The following is a 14,227-nucleotide window of genomic DNA, read 5'->3' on the forward strand; positions in this document are numbered from 1 at the left end:
ACTCTCTCAAATAAATAAGATCTTTTTTAACAAAAGCTTGATACATTCTTACTGTTAATTTGTTGATTCATGTGTTTAACAAGTTATTTATATACAAGGCACTAGGAGCTGTACGTGGCAGCGTGTAGTAAGCAGTATGTAAGGGGTAGCTATTACCACCACCACTACACCATCATCATCGTTTTACTTGATTTATTTCATGACTGGGTAAGTGCCTGATCTGTGTCAGGAACCTTGCTTGTGTTGGGGCTCAGTAGTGAAAATGGCAGTCCCTGGCCTTAAGTAGGGGCAAGAGCTGGCGGTAAAGGAGCACTGACTGCAAATGGCTGGGCCATTGAAGGCAGTGGAGACAGAAACTAGAGCGTTCATTAGTCAACAGGTGAGGTTCTCTGGAGGTTTCCTACAGAGGGCAGTATTCGAGCCGAAACCTGACACATGAAAACAAATTTCTCCTCAGAAGGAGGAGGGAAGGCCTGTGGGAATGACATGAATGAATGAAAAGCTCAGAGTACCACAGGTTCCAGGAATTGCGAGTTGTTGAGTGTCACTGAGTGTAAAGTGTGAGGCAGGGAGCAGTAAGGTAAGAGGTGAGGCCTGACAAAGAAGTAGGGCTGTCAGTGTTTATTTACTGGGTATTTCCTGCCCTCCCAGTTGTGTGCCAAGTGCTGGCCTAGGTAGTAGCCATCCAGTCTCTATGGAGTGTATGTCACAGTTGGGGAAACAGATGTTAAACAAATGTCTGTAATGGCAGGGAAGCAGTGAAGGGCCCTGTGTGCCAAGTGAAGGAGCCCTGGTTTTATCCTGCTGACCAGTGAGGAGTTTTTACAACCAACTAGCAGGTATGAGAAAAAGTTGTTTTTTTTGTGTGTGAAAGGTCATGTGGAGGGGAGATTAGGATAGGTAGAGCTAGAGGTCAGGATGGGTTGGAGGTACCTTAGGACAGAGTTATAAAGTGTTTTTTTTTTTTTTTTATTTTAATCAAAAGCATCTTAGTTCTGTCTTTCTTGTCTTCGGAGCCATTCACATTTTTTGGCTCTTGGTATTCTGTTGATTATGTAAAGCTTTCTGTATTTACTTATATAGCCACATAGATGGGGTTGTCAAAGTTTGAACAAAAATTCTTAGTTCTCTGGGAGAGGAATTAATATGAGTTTCAGTAAAGGATATTTCTGTTCTCAAATGGCATCAAGAATTATACCTACATAGCCCTGTTTAAGGCCTATCATAGTGGACTCCTCAGAGTAAGCAGCTCAAATAAAAATTATACACATGGGAGTTACTGAAAAACCAAAAACTCAACTCCAAAAAACCGAATAATCAATTAAGTAAGCAGAAGACACGAACATTCTTCGTGAAATGTGAAGACATTTCTTCAAAGAAGACATCTAGATGGCCAACAGACACATGAAAAGATGCTCAACATCATTTATCATCAGGGAAATGCAAATCAAAATCACAGTGAGGTATCATCTCATACCTGTTAAAATGGCTAACGTGAAAAACACAAGAAACAAAAGTGTTGGTGAAGATGTGGGAAAAAAAGACCCTCCCTCGTGCACTGTTGGTAGGAATGCAGACTGGTGCAGCCACTGTGGAAAACAATATGCAAGTTCCTTGAAAAGTTAAAAATAGAGCTATACTATGATCCAGGAATCTCACTACTGGGTATTTACCCAAAGAAAACTAAAACACTAATTTGAAAAGGTAATACGTGCCCCTATATTTATTGCAGCATTATTTATCATAGCCAAGTTATGGAAGCAACTCAAGCCTCCTCAGTAGATGAATGAGTGAATGAAGAGTAAATGGTGTGCATGTGTGTGTGTGTGTGTGTGTGTGTGCGCGCGCATGCGTGCAATAGAATATTGCTCAGCCATAAAGAATAAAATCTTACCATTTGCAACAACATGGATGGATCTAGAGAGTATAATGCTAAGTGATATAAGTCTGTCAGAGAAAGACAAATACTGTATGATTTCACTCGTGGAATTTAAGAAACAAACAAATGAACAAAGAAAAACCGAGACCAACCAAGAAACAGACTCTTCAGTGTAGAGAACAGACAGATGGTTACCAGAGGAGAGGTGGGTGGTGAGTGGGGGGATGGGATGGGTGAAACAGGTGGTGAGGATTAAGGAGTGCACTTGTGATGGGCACAGGGTGATGTGTGGAACTGTTGAATCACTATATTGCATACCTGAAACTAATATAACACTGGATATTAAGTATACTGGAATTAAAATAAAAATTAAATTAAAAATGTTCTGTTCACACAGAACATTGAGGCCACACATAGGCAGATTCCAAACAGCATGCTCAATCAGAAGTTGCTTTTAGGGATCCCTGGGTGGCGCAGCGGTTTGGCGCCTGCCTTTGGCCCAGGGCGCGATCCTGGAGACCCGGGATCGAATCCCACGTCGGGCTCCCGGTGCATGGAGCCTGCTTCTCCCTCTGCCTATGTCTCTGCCTCTCTCTCTCTCTCTCTGTGTGTGACTATCATAAATAAATAAAAATTTTCGAAAAAAAAAAAAAAAAAAAAAAAAAAAAAAGAAGTTGCTTTTAAAGTTTTATGTGGTATTTGCTGTTTATTCTCATGATGGGAAGACCTGAAAGGATTTTTAGGCCACTGGAATAAGTAAGTTTGCATGATGTTTTTAATACTTTAAATGTGGTTCATTTTATGGAATTCATTTCCACAAAATGTAAAAACCACATTGGCTCCTTGTTGGTGATTATTTCTGGGATAATCTGACTGCAGTAGCACCATGGCCAGCTCCTCTGTAATACTCTTTAATCCAGTGAGATGCTGGAGCTCATCTCGTGAAATTGAGTTTTCACAAAGTACAGTGTTGAATTTTCAAGAAGGTTTTGTGATTGTTTTGTTTTGTTTTGTTTTTGGCTAAGAGTGTGAGCAGGTCACTCCGGGTGTGAGAAAAATTGTTAACTTTAGCAAAGATGGTTTTATTGAAACAAGAAGGACCTCTGGAGATCAGAACGTTCCAGAAGGGAGGCATTAAATAAGGGCCTTCCTAGCTTTTGAAAAAGAAAAAAGAAAAAAGATGCTGACCAGCCTTTAACACTCTGGTTTTATAAATTTCTATGTCATACGCAGGCACTTTCCCATTTCCAGAACACCCTAGAAAAATGTTCAGAGGCAGGTGAAAGAAATTTATACCACTGTGGCACAAATGAACCATAAGCAACTTTGTGAACCCTGGAAGTGATGTGAGGGCCAACTGGCAGGACACAAACAGGAAACTGCACTTGGATTCAGGCTGCCCACAGTGGTCTTCTCTTCTCACAGGGGGCGCTTACCTGCTTGAGGCGGAGGCACAATCTTTCCCAATCACCTCCTGAGAAATAACTGTAGTTATAGCTTTCATTGCTGGAGAACCATCCGTGAGCCACAGATCTTAACTACATGCTTCAGATTTCTCAGCTGTCATCCTCCTGCCGGTCCTGCTAGGAAAGTATCACTGTCCTTATTTTGCCGTTGAATGAACTGGGTCTCAGAAGCAGACCGCTTGCCCATGGTCACCCAGCCAGCGGCACAGGAGCCGGACCGCTCATCTAATCTGGCTCTAGAGGGCCGGCGCTCTTGGAGGAGCCCCAGGAGCAGACCCCACAGGTGACCCCACAGTTGCTGGTGTCCAGGGAAGCGGCCTGTAGTCCCTGCTACTCCTGGCTTGGTCCACAGCCAGCACTACGTCTGGTCCCTCTGTTGTGAGGGTTTCCTGCTGTCACTGCTGTCAGCTGCACTGTGGGGGGGGGAGCTCTGCAGCGTTCTTGACATTTTGGGGAGGATTGGTTTCTCATTTGAGAAAAAGAACTTTCAGTTTGGGAGGTTCTTGCCACCAGGAGGTGGACACTGTCAGGCTCACTCTGGGCTGGAGGTGGGCTGGAAGCGCTCCCTCTCGTGTGAGATGCCTCTTCCCTCCAAAGGAGGGCTCACCCAGGCTTTCCTGCACCTTACCTTTCAAAAGTCTCCTACCGTGTTTGGAAAGAAAAACTTCAGTGGTGATTTTCAAAAATGGGTAACTTAAAGCAATGTTTAATTTTTATTTTTTAAAAGATTTTATTCATTTATTCATGAGACACACACACACACACGGGGGGGTGGGGGCAGAGACACAGGCAGAGGGAGAAGCAGGCTCCATGCAGGGAGCCTGACGTGGGACTCGATCCTGGGTCTCCAGGACCATGCGCTGTACCAAAGGCGGTGCTAAACTGCTGAGCCACCCAGGCTGCCCTAGAGCAATGTTTAAAGAAAGAAACTAATGTGCTTTTCCCACTAGTTCTGATTTTTTTTTAAAGATTTTATTTATTTATTCATGAGAGACAGGCAAAAACCTAGGCAGAGGGAGAAGCAGGCTCCATGTGGGGAGCCTGATGTGGGACTTGATCCCAGGACCCCAGGATCACGACCTGAGCTAAAGGCAGATGCTCAACCACAGAGCCACACAGGTGCCCTGTGATTTTTCTTTCAACTTACTCAGCACCTTGCATTAGAGTCTTGGGATCAGGGTGCCTTTGCCTCTGTGAGGTGCCAGGTGCCCTCAGACATCTGTCACCCTCTTCAGGTGAGTTCGAAATCCTTGTTACTTCATTCACATCAGCATTAACCAGATCATTGGAAGCGTTGTCCTGCCTGTATTATGTCATAGTTTTGGTGATTCCAGTGAATACTTGATATAAATATGCTTCACAGATTGTGAATTGGTAGAAAATACCAGTTGTTGTCATTACAGCAAATGGTCATGGAGGTTATTTTATTCAGTGTAAAGGTAAGCAATGACTTTTCTACCCAGGGGGTGGGGTAGAAATTACTTTTCTCTCAGTTTCTCCTTGTGCCATTAGCTCACTCTTGTGCAGCCCAGCCTGTGGGTGGTTGGCAGGTGTGGACAGGATTGCATCTAGTAAGAGAATGCTTGAGGTCTCAGAATTATTTTAGCATCACAGTCCCTCCGACCTTTCAATATCTGCCAGGTTCTATTAGATTTAAAAAAACCTATTTTTTAATCCTTTTTTAAGTATGCTCAAAGGGAATCACATTAAGAAGGGTCTTAAAATAAGAAAGTAATAGAAAGTATATTTTCCTTAGATTTCATTGGAAGTATGTATATATATTTTATTTCCAGTTATTGTGAAATACAACTGACGTAAAATTTACCACCATAACCGCTGTTAAGTGTACGATTCTGTAGCATTAAGTATATTCACATTGTTGTGTAGCCCGTCTCCAGAAACGGAGAAAACTGTGCAAAACTGAAACTCTTGTGCAAAACTGAAACTCTACATCCATTAAACAACAACAACTCATTTCCCCCTCCCTCAGGCCCTGGCAGCCACCATTGTGGAGATCATTTTGAATGTTAGTTGCAGGACAAAAAAAAAAGCGATTTTTTTTTCTTCCTTTGGGAGGAATAAATGAAATAAAGCCAACAGTCTAAAAACTACAAAGCTTACTCTATATCTTTTGATGAGTTATTATTGCTACATGCTTGAGGAAGTTTTTCTCTAGAAGGATGCTTTGCTGTGATTGAGGTTTCTGTGTACCACAGTGACTGAGCATCACCACTGCAGAAAATGAGAAGACGTTTTCAAACGTTCCATGACCATCGAGATTCTCCGACTACAATTACTGTGCTGATTAAAAGAACATAAAGTGTTATTGCAGAATTATGGCCTCTTCTGAGCTTCAGTCCTCATACATGGCTCTTAGGCTTGTGACACAGAGGTGATGTGAGTATTGTCTGAACATATGTTTTGTGTGTGACGTCTTGGATTTTTTTTTTCCCCCTCCAACCACAGCATGAATAGACTAAACACTTTGCCTCGAGGATTTGGCTCTCTCCCAGCTCTTGAGGTCCTTGATTTGACTTACAACAACTTGAATGAAAATTCTCTTCCCGGAAACTTCTTCTACCTTAGTAAGAAACTTTTAATTCTATAAATCTCCTTAAAATGGTACTTTGCGTTCCGAAAGTGAAATTTATTTGCCAGGGCCCAAACTCCAAGAGAAATTATTGGACGTATATATTTTTTTCTTCACACATTTCTTTTGAATATTCCTTCATAGCTCAGCAGTATGTATATTTGATATATAGTTACCTGACACCATTGCGCTCAAGTGGACTTAGTAATGTCATATTAACTTCCGGATAGAGATTATGTACCTAAATGAGATCAAGTCTCACATTTAGCTCAAGAACTTAACTTTATTTTTAAAGAGCATGCCAAAGAAATACAATAATGAATGTGTCCTCGCATGTTGCTGTTAACTCTTTGTAAACTATTTCCCCAAAGATATTCCAACCAATTATTTATAACAATGTCCCTTAATAAACCAGTAACAGAATTTTTGACATTTCCAAGCAAGATTCTTGTTTTAAGTCTTTTAAAAGGTACTCTCATTGATGTAGTCTATTTTGTCTGTAGTATGCAATCAAACATCAAGAAATGGTTTTTCACAGATAAACAGACTTTATCTTTTCACCTGTATTCTATGCAACCAAATTTCTGGCTGCAGATACTCCTAAAAATGAGGAAAAATAGATTTTTCCCAGAACTCACGAAATATTTAGGAAAGAGTTGCTTTCCTTAAATGAGTATTCTGTTTCTCCAAATAGTGACACGTATGGCATCCAGAGATTCTGCATTTTCTGAGCTTGTCTCCAAAATTTCTTTTATAACCTTATGCATATTCTCTCTCCCAGACTTTCTCAAGCACATGGAGCCAATTCTAAAATATTTTCCTGGGCCATGAAGGAAATTTTGCTGTGTATATTGACATAGAGTTCTGTCAAATTTTAAAACATTAGAATGTAATTGAATACCTATAAGCAAACAAAATAGACATTTGATGATACTTTTCCTGTTTGGTTAGGGATTTAAAAAGATGCCTTAGAAGTTTCTCATTCTGTAGTTTGGGGGTCATGTTATCACTGTGTGATATTGTGAACAAATTTCTGATTTGAAAAATTCTGATATTCTAAGTTAAGGTTTCTCTATTTTAAAACTCCATGTCATTATGTTAGCTCCTTATTTTTGTCTTCACTTATTTTTGTTGCTAAGGCTATAGAAATAATTAATAATAATTAGTCTGATTACAGAAACAATGAACTGTGATTATGGTCTTCCTCACCCGAAAGCCTTTTCATTATTTATTTTTAACATACTTGCATTTAAATAACAGCTCTTTTGCTCTGAGCATTGATACAGGTGACCCTGGTTTTCTTGGTTATGCTTCAGATGCAAAGCATAAATGTGAATCAGAAATAATAGAAGAAATATCGCTATCATTTTTGAGAGTGTCTTGAAGCCCTGTGCCAAAAATTGCTGGTGCCCAGAGTTGTTAATTGTGTCAGTCCTCTTGTATATAGATGTTTTCCTGCACACACCAGCCCCACAATAAGCCAGTAAATCTAAGTTTGACCTGCTTCTTATTATTGTGAGCCCTAGGTGTGTCACAGGCTTTTCACCAAGCCCGGGTTATTAATCAAAGCTGACTCCCTTGTATTGATCAGACCTCAAATGGTTGGATTCCGTGCCACCCTGTTTATATATTGCTGTTTAATTTGCAGCCACCCTGCGTGCACTCTATCTAAGTGACAACGATTTTGAAATCCTGCCGCCAGATATTGGGAAGCTCACAAAGTTGCAGATAGTAAGTAATTTATCTAAATTCTTAGAAAATCAATTCACTTCTGCAGCCCTTGTAAGAGTAGAATCAAGTCAATTTGAGCAGGAGTGTGGTTTGTTTTGCAGGAATCAACCACTCCTCCTGCTCCTGCTTCTCGTTCATCTGCAGGCACTTGTAAATAAATTGAAAGGATTGAGCCTTCAAAGGAGAGAGAGGGCACGGAAAAGGACGAGAGTTTCTGTTGAGCGCCTCTTGACGTGAACACTGTTCTGACAACTCCTTGTTTTCTTACATTTAGCTCAGCCTTAGGGATAACGACCTGATCTCGCTGCCTAAAGAAATCGGGGAGCTTACTCAGCTTAAGGAACTCCACATTCAGGGGAACCGCCTGACCGTTCTGCCCCCAGAACTAGGTAAGGTTGCTGACGAATGATCTCAGTTCGGGGTTTAATTAATAACAATGATCCACATGCGCCAATTCTGAACAACCCTCTCTACTTTTGGCAAGTAGCCTCCACTGAGGTGCCTGTTCTGATCGTGTCTAGGAGCGTTTGTCCTTGACCAGGGTTCAGCTGCTCGGGGCTTGACCTGTCCTGCGGCCGCGTTCAGCAGCCACATGGCACCCAGGCTTGGAGAAAGTGCTGATGTAGGATCAGCCAGCGCGGCCCCTGCCCGGGGCAGGGAGGAGAGCCCGAGCTGAGCAGTAATGGTCTTGTCTGAGGCTCCTCGTGTGCCAGCTGACGATTCTTAAAAATGTGCTAATCAAACCATCACTCTTTATTTTTTTTAAATCTTTTAATTTTTTTCAATCCCTTGAAAACTCATACTACATAAAGTATTTGTTACAGCTGCGTGAAATACCTTTTCTGGTCATGCCTTTGGTTCTCTTCTGACTCCATTTCCGGGGGGAATTGTTAAGTGGGTTCCAGCTGGGAATCCCTTGGTCCTGCTCCTGTGGCCGATGCCTCCTAATCCTCTCCTTGCTCATTCACCAGGGCCAGAGTGGGCTTCTGACCTCCCTCAAAAATATCATATCGTTCAAACCTGTTACTCTCTGGCTGAGGATTATTCTACCCCTCTGGAAAGGTTTTATATATTTGCCTCTCTTTGCTCATACAGACTCTCTGTATCCTCTGACTTCTTCATTCCATTGAGCTGTATTGTTTCGCAGGCTATGAATATTGGCTTTTCTGCTTCAAGATACCATAATTTAAAAAGAGCACATTTAACCCAGAGTTTTTGGAGCAAGTACCTCAAAGGAGTCTGGTGATATGAAAGAGTGGTGCCAGTTATTGTTAATTAGAATGTAAGCACAAGGAGAGTAGGGTGGGGTTTTGTATTTGCTCCCTGCCCTGTGCCCCATGCTTGCCATGTGCTAGGCTTGAGGTGGGGTGCTTAAGGAATCACTACTGAACCGGTTAATGAAATGAGGGCCTCAGTAAGGTGTTGGGATGGCCATGCACAGCCAGAGCAATCCTTCCAGGTATAGAAGCCACAAGCCACACTTCCACTGCTCAGGAGCCACATGTGCTGGCTCATGGTTACCCCTTGGGAAACAGAAGTAGAGAAAGTTTCCGTCAGCCAGAATGTTCTGTGGAGCAGCCCTGGTCTAAAGGAAAAGCATTCACGTGATTTCATGGAACAAAGTTTCAGCCCCCCCTTAGCCCATCCTCATCAGCAACTTTATAGTTGTAAAAAGTCTAGAGGAGTTTGTTCTGATTTCAAGGACTGCAAAGTAGCTCAGCCCCTTCTCTTCATGGACTTACAAGTAGACACATCTCACTTTATTAGGAGGCTACAAACAAAAGGCTTTTGTCTTTGCAAAAGTTGTAAGACACAGAACTCCTTGTCAAAAGAAAATTTGTACAATGATTGTTAATAGTAGGGGTTACTGTTAGTAATACTTGGGAGGCTTTTGCAGAATACAGGTACCTACTTCTTCCCTTACCTACTGAGTCAGATTCTCCATGTATGAGACTAATTCTTTTTATTTATTTATTTATTTATTTATTTATTTATTTATTTATTTAATATTTTATTTATTATTTATTTATTTAAGTCACAGACAGAGAGAGAGAGAGGCAGAGACACAGGCAGAGAGAGAAGCAGGCTCCATGCACCAGGAGCCCGACGTGGGACTCGATCCCGGGTCTCCAGGATCGCGCCCTGGGCCAAAGGCAGGCTCCAAACCGCTGCGCCACCCAGGGATCCCTTTAATTTTATTTATTAGAGAGTGAGCGAGAGCGTGCCTGTGTGTACATATGGGCGGGGGAAGGGATAGAGGAAGAAGGAGAGAGAGAATCTCAAACAGACTCTGTGTTGTATGTGGAGCCCAGTGTGGGGCTCGGTCTCACAAACCTGAGAGCTTGACCTGAGCTTAAATCAAGAGTTGGACACTTTGACTGAGCCACGGAGGTGCCCCAGGACTATTTCTTATGTAGTTTGGAAAAGCTCACTCCATGCTACCTTGGTTATTATGATTAGGAGAAATTTTTTTTAAGTGTATTTTATTTTCATTTTTCAAGCAAAGAGGTAATGTAGGGCATTATTCAGATATTTCTGTCAGATGATACTTTGTTAAAAAAATAAACCTGGGTGAACACCTACATATGTACTTACATATTTTGAAATCTTAAGTCACTTATGCTATTTAAATACAACATCTAGTCATATTTATCTAACATTTCTGTTACACTCTCCAATAACAAATTATGTATTTTTTTAATTCAAGAGTAGAATTGAGAAAGTCACTAAATGATTTTATTTATTTATTTATTTTTTTATTTTTTTTAATTTATGATAGTCACAGAGAGAGAGAGGCAGAGACATAGGCAGAGGAAGAAGCAGGCTCCATGCACCGGGAACCTGATGTGGGATTCGATCCCGGGTCTCCAGGATCACGCCCTGGGCAAAAGGCAGGCACCAAACCGCTGCGCCACCCAGGGATCCCATGATTTTATTTTTTAAGCCATACCTAGGAAAGCTTAATCTCAACATCTGCCTCGTGGCAGCTTTCCCTAATTATAGGCGAATACTTAGCTGGAAATAAATGATAAACCCCTGGGAGTTTCTGTTACAAACTAAAGATAAAGACATATGTATTCTTTATTTTTGAATGGCGATTTTTTTTAGAATCAAGAATAATATAAATATTAATATAAAAATCACTGTTAGAGTAGCCAGTATGTATTAAGGCCTCCTGTACCAAAGTGCTGTGACAGGTACTTTTCTTTCTATATCTCTAGTAATTGTCATAAGACTCGTAAGCCCACTTTTGAAAGGTGAGAAGACGGGAGCTTAGGGACAGCCATAGGGGCACAGCTATCAAGTCATAGAGGCTTGATTTGAACCCTGTCAGCCTATTTTCCGAGTCAGTATTCCTAACCACTGGTAGTGTTCTCATTTCCATTTTTGCCAGCCAAAGGATTCCCAGAAAGCGGTTTCCAAGTGTGAATAAAGCCCAGTGCTGGCTCCCTTCCCCAAGTGGCAGGAGAAGAGCTGCTACAGTGTGGCAGTCACGTGGCCGGCGGGGCTGGTGTGTAAGCAGCAGGGCTGTAATAACACTGCAAAATGCAGAAGGGATGCCCTTGGTGACAATTGCTGTTCCCAGGGCTGAGGCGGTTGCATTGTCTTGGGGTTCTCCCCATCCTGCAGCCGTCCAGCCACAGCGGGAATGTCTTTGGTTTGACTTGTCCTCGGTAGCTAAGGTGAGCCTCTGGAGCCGCCCTGGCTGGGTGACGAGCAGTGCTGAGGACTGATGAGCTTGTGGTGGGTTCTCTCTGTCCCTACAGCATCCCCCTGGCTGCAGGTTTGCTCCTGGGCACATCTTCATGTGTGGATGAGGGTCTCTCTTCTGTATGTTCATATTTTTACGTATTGAAATAAGCGAAGCAAGTGCTTTTGAGATTCCGGTGACATTTCCTTTAAAAAATCAATTTGGAGTTTAACAACTTGAAGCCTTGTTGGTAAGAGTATTTGAACCAAGCAAGGGTATCCAGATGACTTCTGACTTGTCAGGTCCGAAATGTTGAGGGACACAGCAGAATAAAGTCAGGGGCTTGGCTGGAATTTTTTCTGTGTAATTATGTTCCTTCACTTCTGTGAGTCCCTGAATAAGTTACTTTACCTGTTGTGTCTGATTCCTAAACAGTAATGCCCTTGATTTGATGTTGGTCCATACGCCTATAATTAGATGCAAACTGGTCTGTCACTCACCCGTTCATTTTTTCATTCTCATTTAGATATTCATTAAGTTCCTATGTTAGGCTGGTTCTTGTCTCCAAGGAACTTACTTTCTATTAAAGTAAAATTCACTTACTCATCAACTGTTTATTGGGCCCCAGCTTTATGCTTATTTCTTGGAGATCTGACAAGGGACGGACTCCCCTGTGATCCTGCAGTGGAGGAGGGCAGATGAGTGGATGGATGGATAGCATATCAGATGATAAATGCTCTGCAAAAAAATTAGCTTGGAAAGGAGTGTCCCAATGGGGGGGGGGGGATATTACTCTGTTACATAGAGTCAACAGAGAAAGCCTCACTCATAAGTTGGTGTCATTTAAAGCAGAGACCTAAACGAGGGAGGGAGCTTTCCTGGTAGTAGGAACAGCAAGTGCAAAGGTCCTGAGATGGGCCATGTGTTTTAAGGAACAGCATGACTCAATGGCTGGAATGCAGTGAGCAAGGGGAGGGTTGGAAGAGGTGAGCTCAGTTAGGAAATAGGGACAAGATCACATGGGAATTGCTGGGCATCATGAGGACTTGGGCTTTTGCTCTGAGTGAGGTGGTGTTGGCAGGCTGAGTAATGGCCCCCAGGTGCCCTCATCCCAGTCACCAGAAGCTGGGCATTTGTTAACTTGCATGGCCAAAAGCACTTTGCCGACATGATTTAGAATCTTGAGGTGCAGAGATTATCCTGGATTACTGAGGTGAGCCCAGTGTAACCAAAGGAGTTTTAGGATGAGGGAGGCAGGAAGGTCAGAGACAGTGGTTGCAGATGTTTTGACAGAGTCAAGAGGTTGGAGTGATACATCCAACGTGGAAGGGGCCTTGAGCAAAGAATGTGGGCAGACTTCGGAAGCCAAAAAAACCAAGGAAATGGATTTTCCTTTGAAGCCTCCAGAAGGAATTGAATTCTTTCTGCATTCACCCAGGTGGCGATAATGGTCAGATTCTGGGTCGATTTCAAAGGTATGATGACCGGGATTTGGTGATGACTCTGGAGAGGAGAGAAGAGGTTGATTCTGAGGCTTTGGGCCTGGGGAGCTAAATGGGCAGGGAAAATAATGGGAAGGGGTCAAGGGAGATGTGAGGGTGGGGAGGCTAGTCATGAGTTGAGTTTGGGTGTCCTGAGCTTGAGATGCCTTCTGGATGTCTCATTGAGAGGGCACCTGGATAGTGGGGTCTGGAATTGGAAGAGAGGTCTGGGCTAGTATATGATTTGGGGCATTATCATCATAAATGTAATGCCACTGAGTGACGGAGATTCCTTGGGTGTGACTGTGGAAGATAGAGCCCCGAAGCTCTCTGGTTCCTAAACACTAAATAAAGCCTGAAGGACTGGGGATCTTGGTGAGTGGGCCTGCTCCCATGCAGGTATTTGTGGCCAGGACAGGAACTGGGGACTGTGGCTTTCCCCGATTGGCCTCACCGTGGCTCCCCTGTGCAAGTGCAGTGGGCATGCTTCACTTCATAGGACAAGTGTTTTCCTGACATGTGCAGTTAATTCTTCCAGTGAAAGCAGGAAATAGACACAGGTGGGGCGCCTGGGAGTCTCAGTTAAGGGTCTGCCTTCGGCTCAGGTCATGATCTCAGGGTCCTGGGATTGAGTCCCATGTCGGGCTCCCTGCTCAGTGGGGAGTCTACTTCTCCCTCTGCCCCTCTCCCTGCTCATTCTCTCTCTTTCTCAAATAAATAAATAAAATCTTAAAAAAAAAAAAATAAAGGAAATACACACAGGTGAAATCTTCTGCTGAGCCTCTCTGAATCCGAAGGTCTCGTTGGGACCCATATTTTCAGCCACTAGTCAATCTCTTCAAAAGAACAGCAATGTGACTAAGTAAAATTTCACCCGGTTTCCTTTAGTGGAAGAATTAGTGAGTGGAATAGAGAAAAGGCCTCATTGGTAGGGAGGAAGGAAGGGCACATGTCACCAGGCCTGTGAACAGACGGAGTGCCAGAGTGGACAGCACTGGCACATCATGGTGATGTCAGAGCTGGTGGCTCTCTGAGCTGGCCTCTCTTCCATTTTTGCAGTTTCTCTCGCACATGAGCTAGCTGTCGTCTTAGAAACTGAAGATGTGAATTGTGCATTTTTACATGGTCTCTGCTAAATTGTCCAGTGTTCAGTTACTTGCTCTTGCTGGGATCATTTTTGGTCTCTTGGCTTCTGGACAATCCTGGGAACTCTTCTCCTGCGTTTGTCACCCAGATAATTGCCTTTAGAGAAGGAGAGCACCTTGGTCAGCTAGGCATGCAGCAAAGCAAAGTGTTTTAGATGTTGGAACCCTGTCTACGCCAATTTAAGCAGCCCGTGGGAGGGATGTATGCAGTGCTACATACACCTGGGGCTAGCTGGCATAGTGT

The 14,227-nt window shown here is 42.9% G+C and overlaps 1 protein-coding gene across 5 annotated transcripts in view; it reads left to right on the forward strand.

The window, feature by feature from the left end:
* Window positions 1–14,227, forward strand: part of RSU1 (Ras suppressor protein 1) — a 250,560-nt gene that overhangs the window by 57,379 nt on the left and 178,954 nt on the right. For all 5 annotated transcript variants that reach the window (XM_077897074.1, XM_077897076.1, XM_077897072.1 and 2 more), the window contains 3 exons: window positions 5,812–5,930; window positions 7,584–7,666; window positions 7,941–8,055. In XM_077897074.1, the coding sequence (XP_077753200.1) occupies window positions 5,812–5,930; window positions 7,584–7,666; window positions 7,941–8,055 (317 nt within the window). The remainder of the gene's footprint in view (window positions 1–5,811; window positions 5,931–7,583; window positions 7,667–7,940; window positions 8,056–14,227) is intronic.

The sequence above is a fragment of the Canis aureus genome, chromosome 5 (assembly GCF_053574225.1).
Source record: "Canis aureus isolate CA01 chromosome 5, VMU_Caureus_v.1.0, whole genome shotgun sequence".
Taxonomy (NCBI): domain Eukaryota; kingdom Metazoa; phylum Chordata; class Mammalia; order Carnivora; family Canidae; genus Canis; species Canis aureus.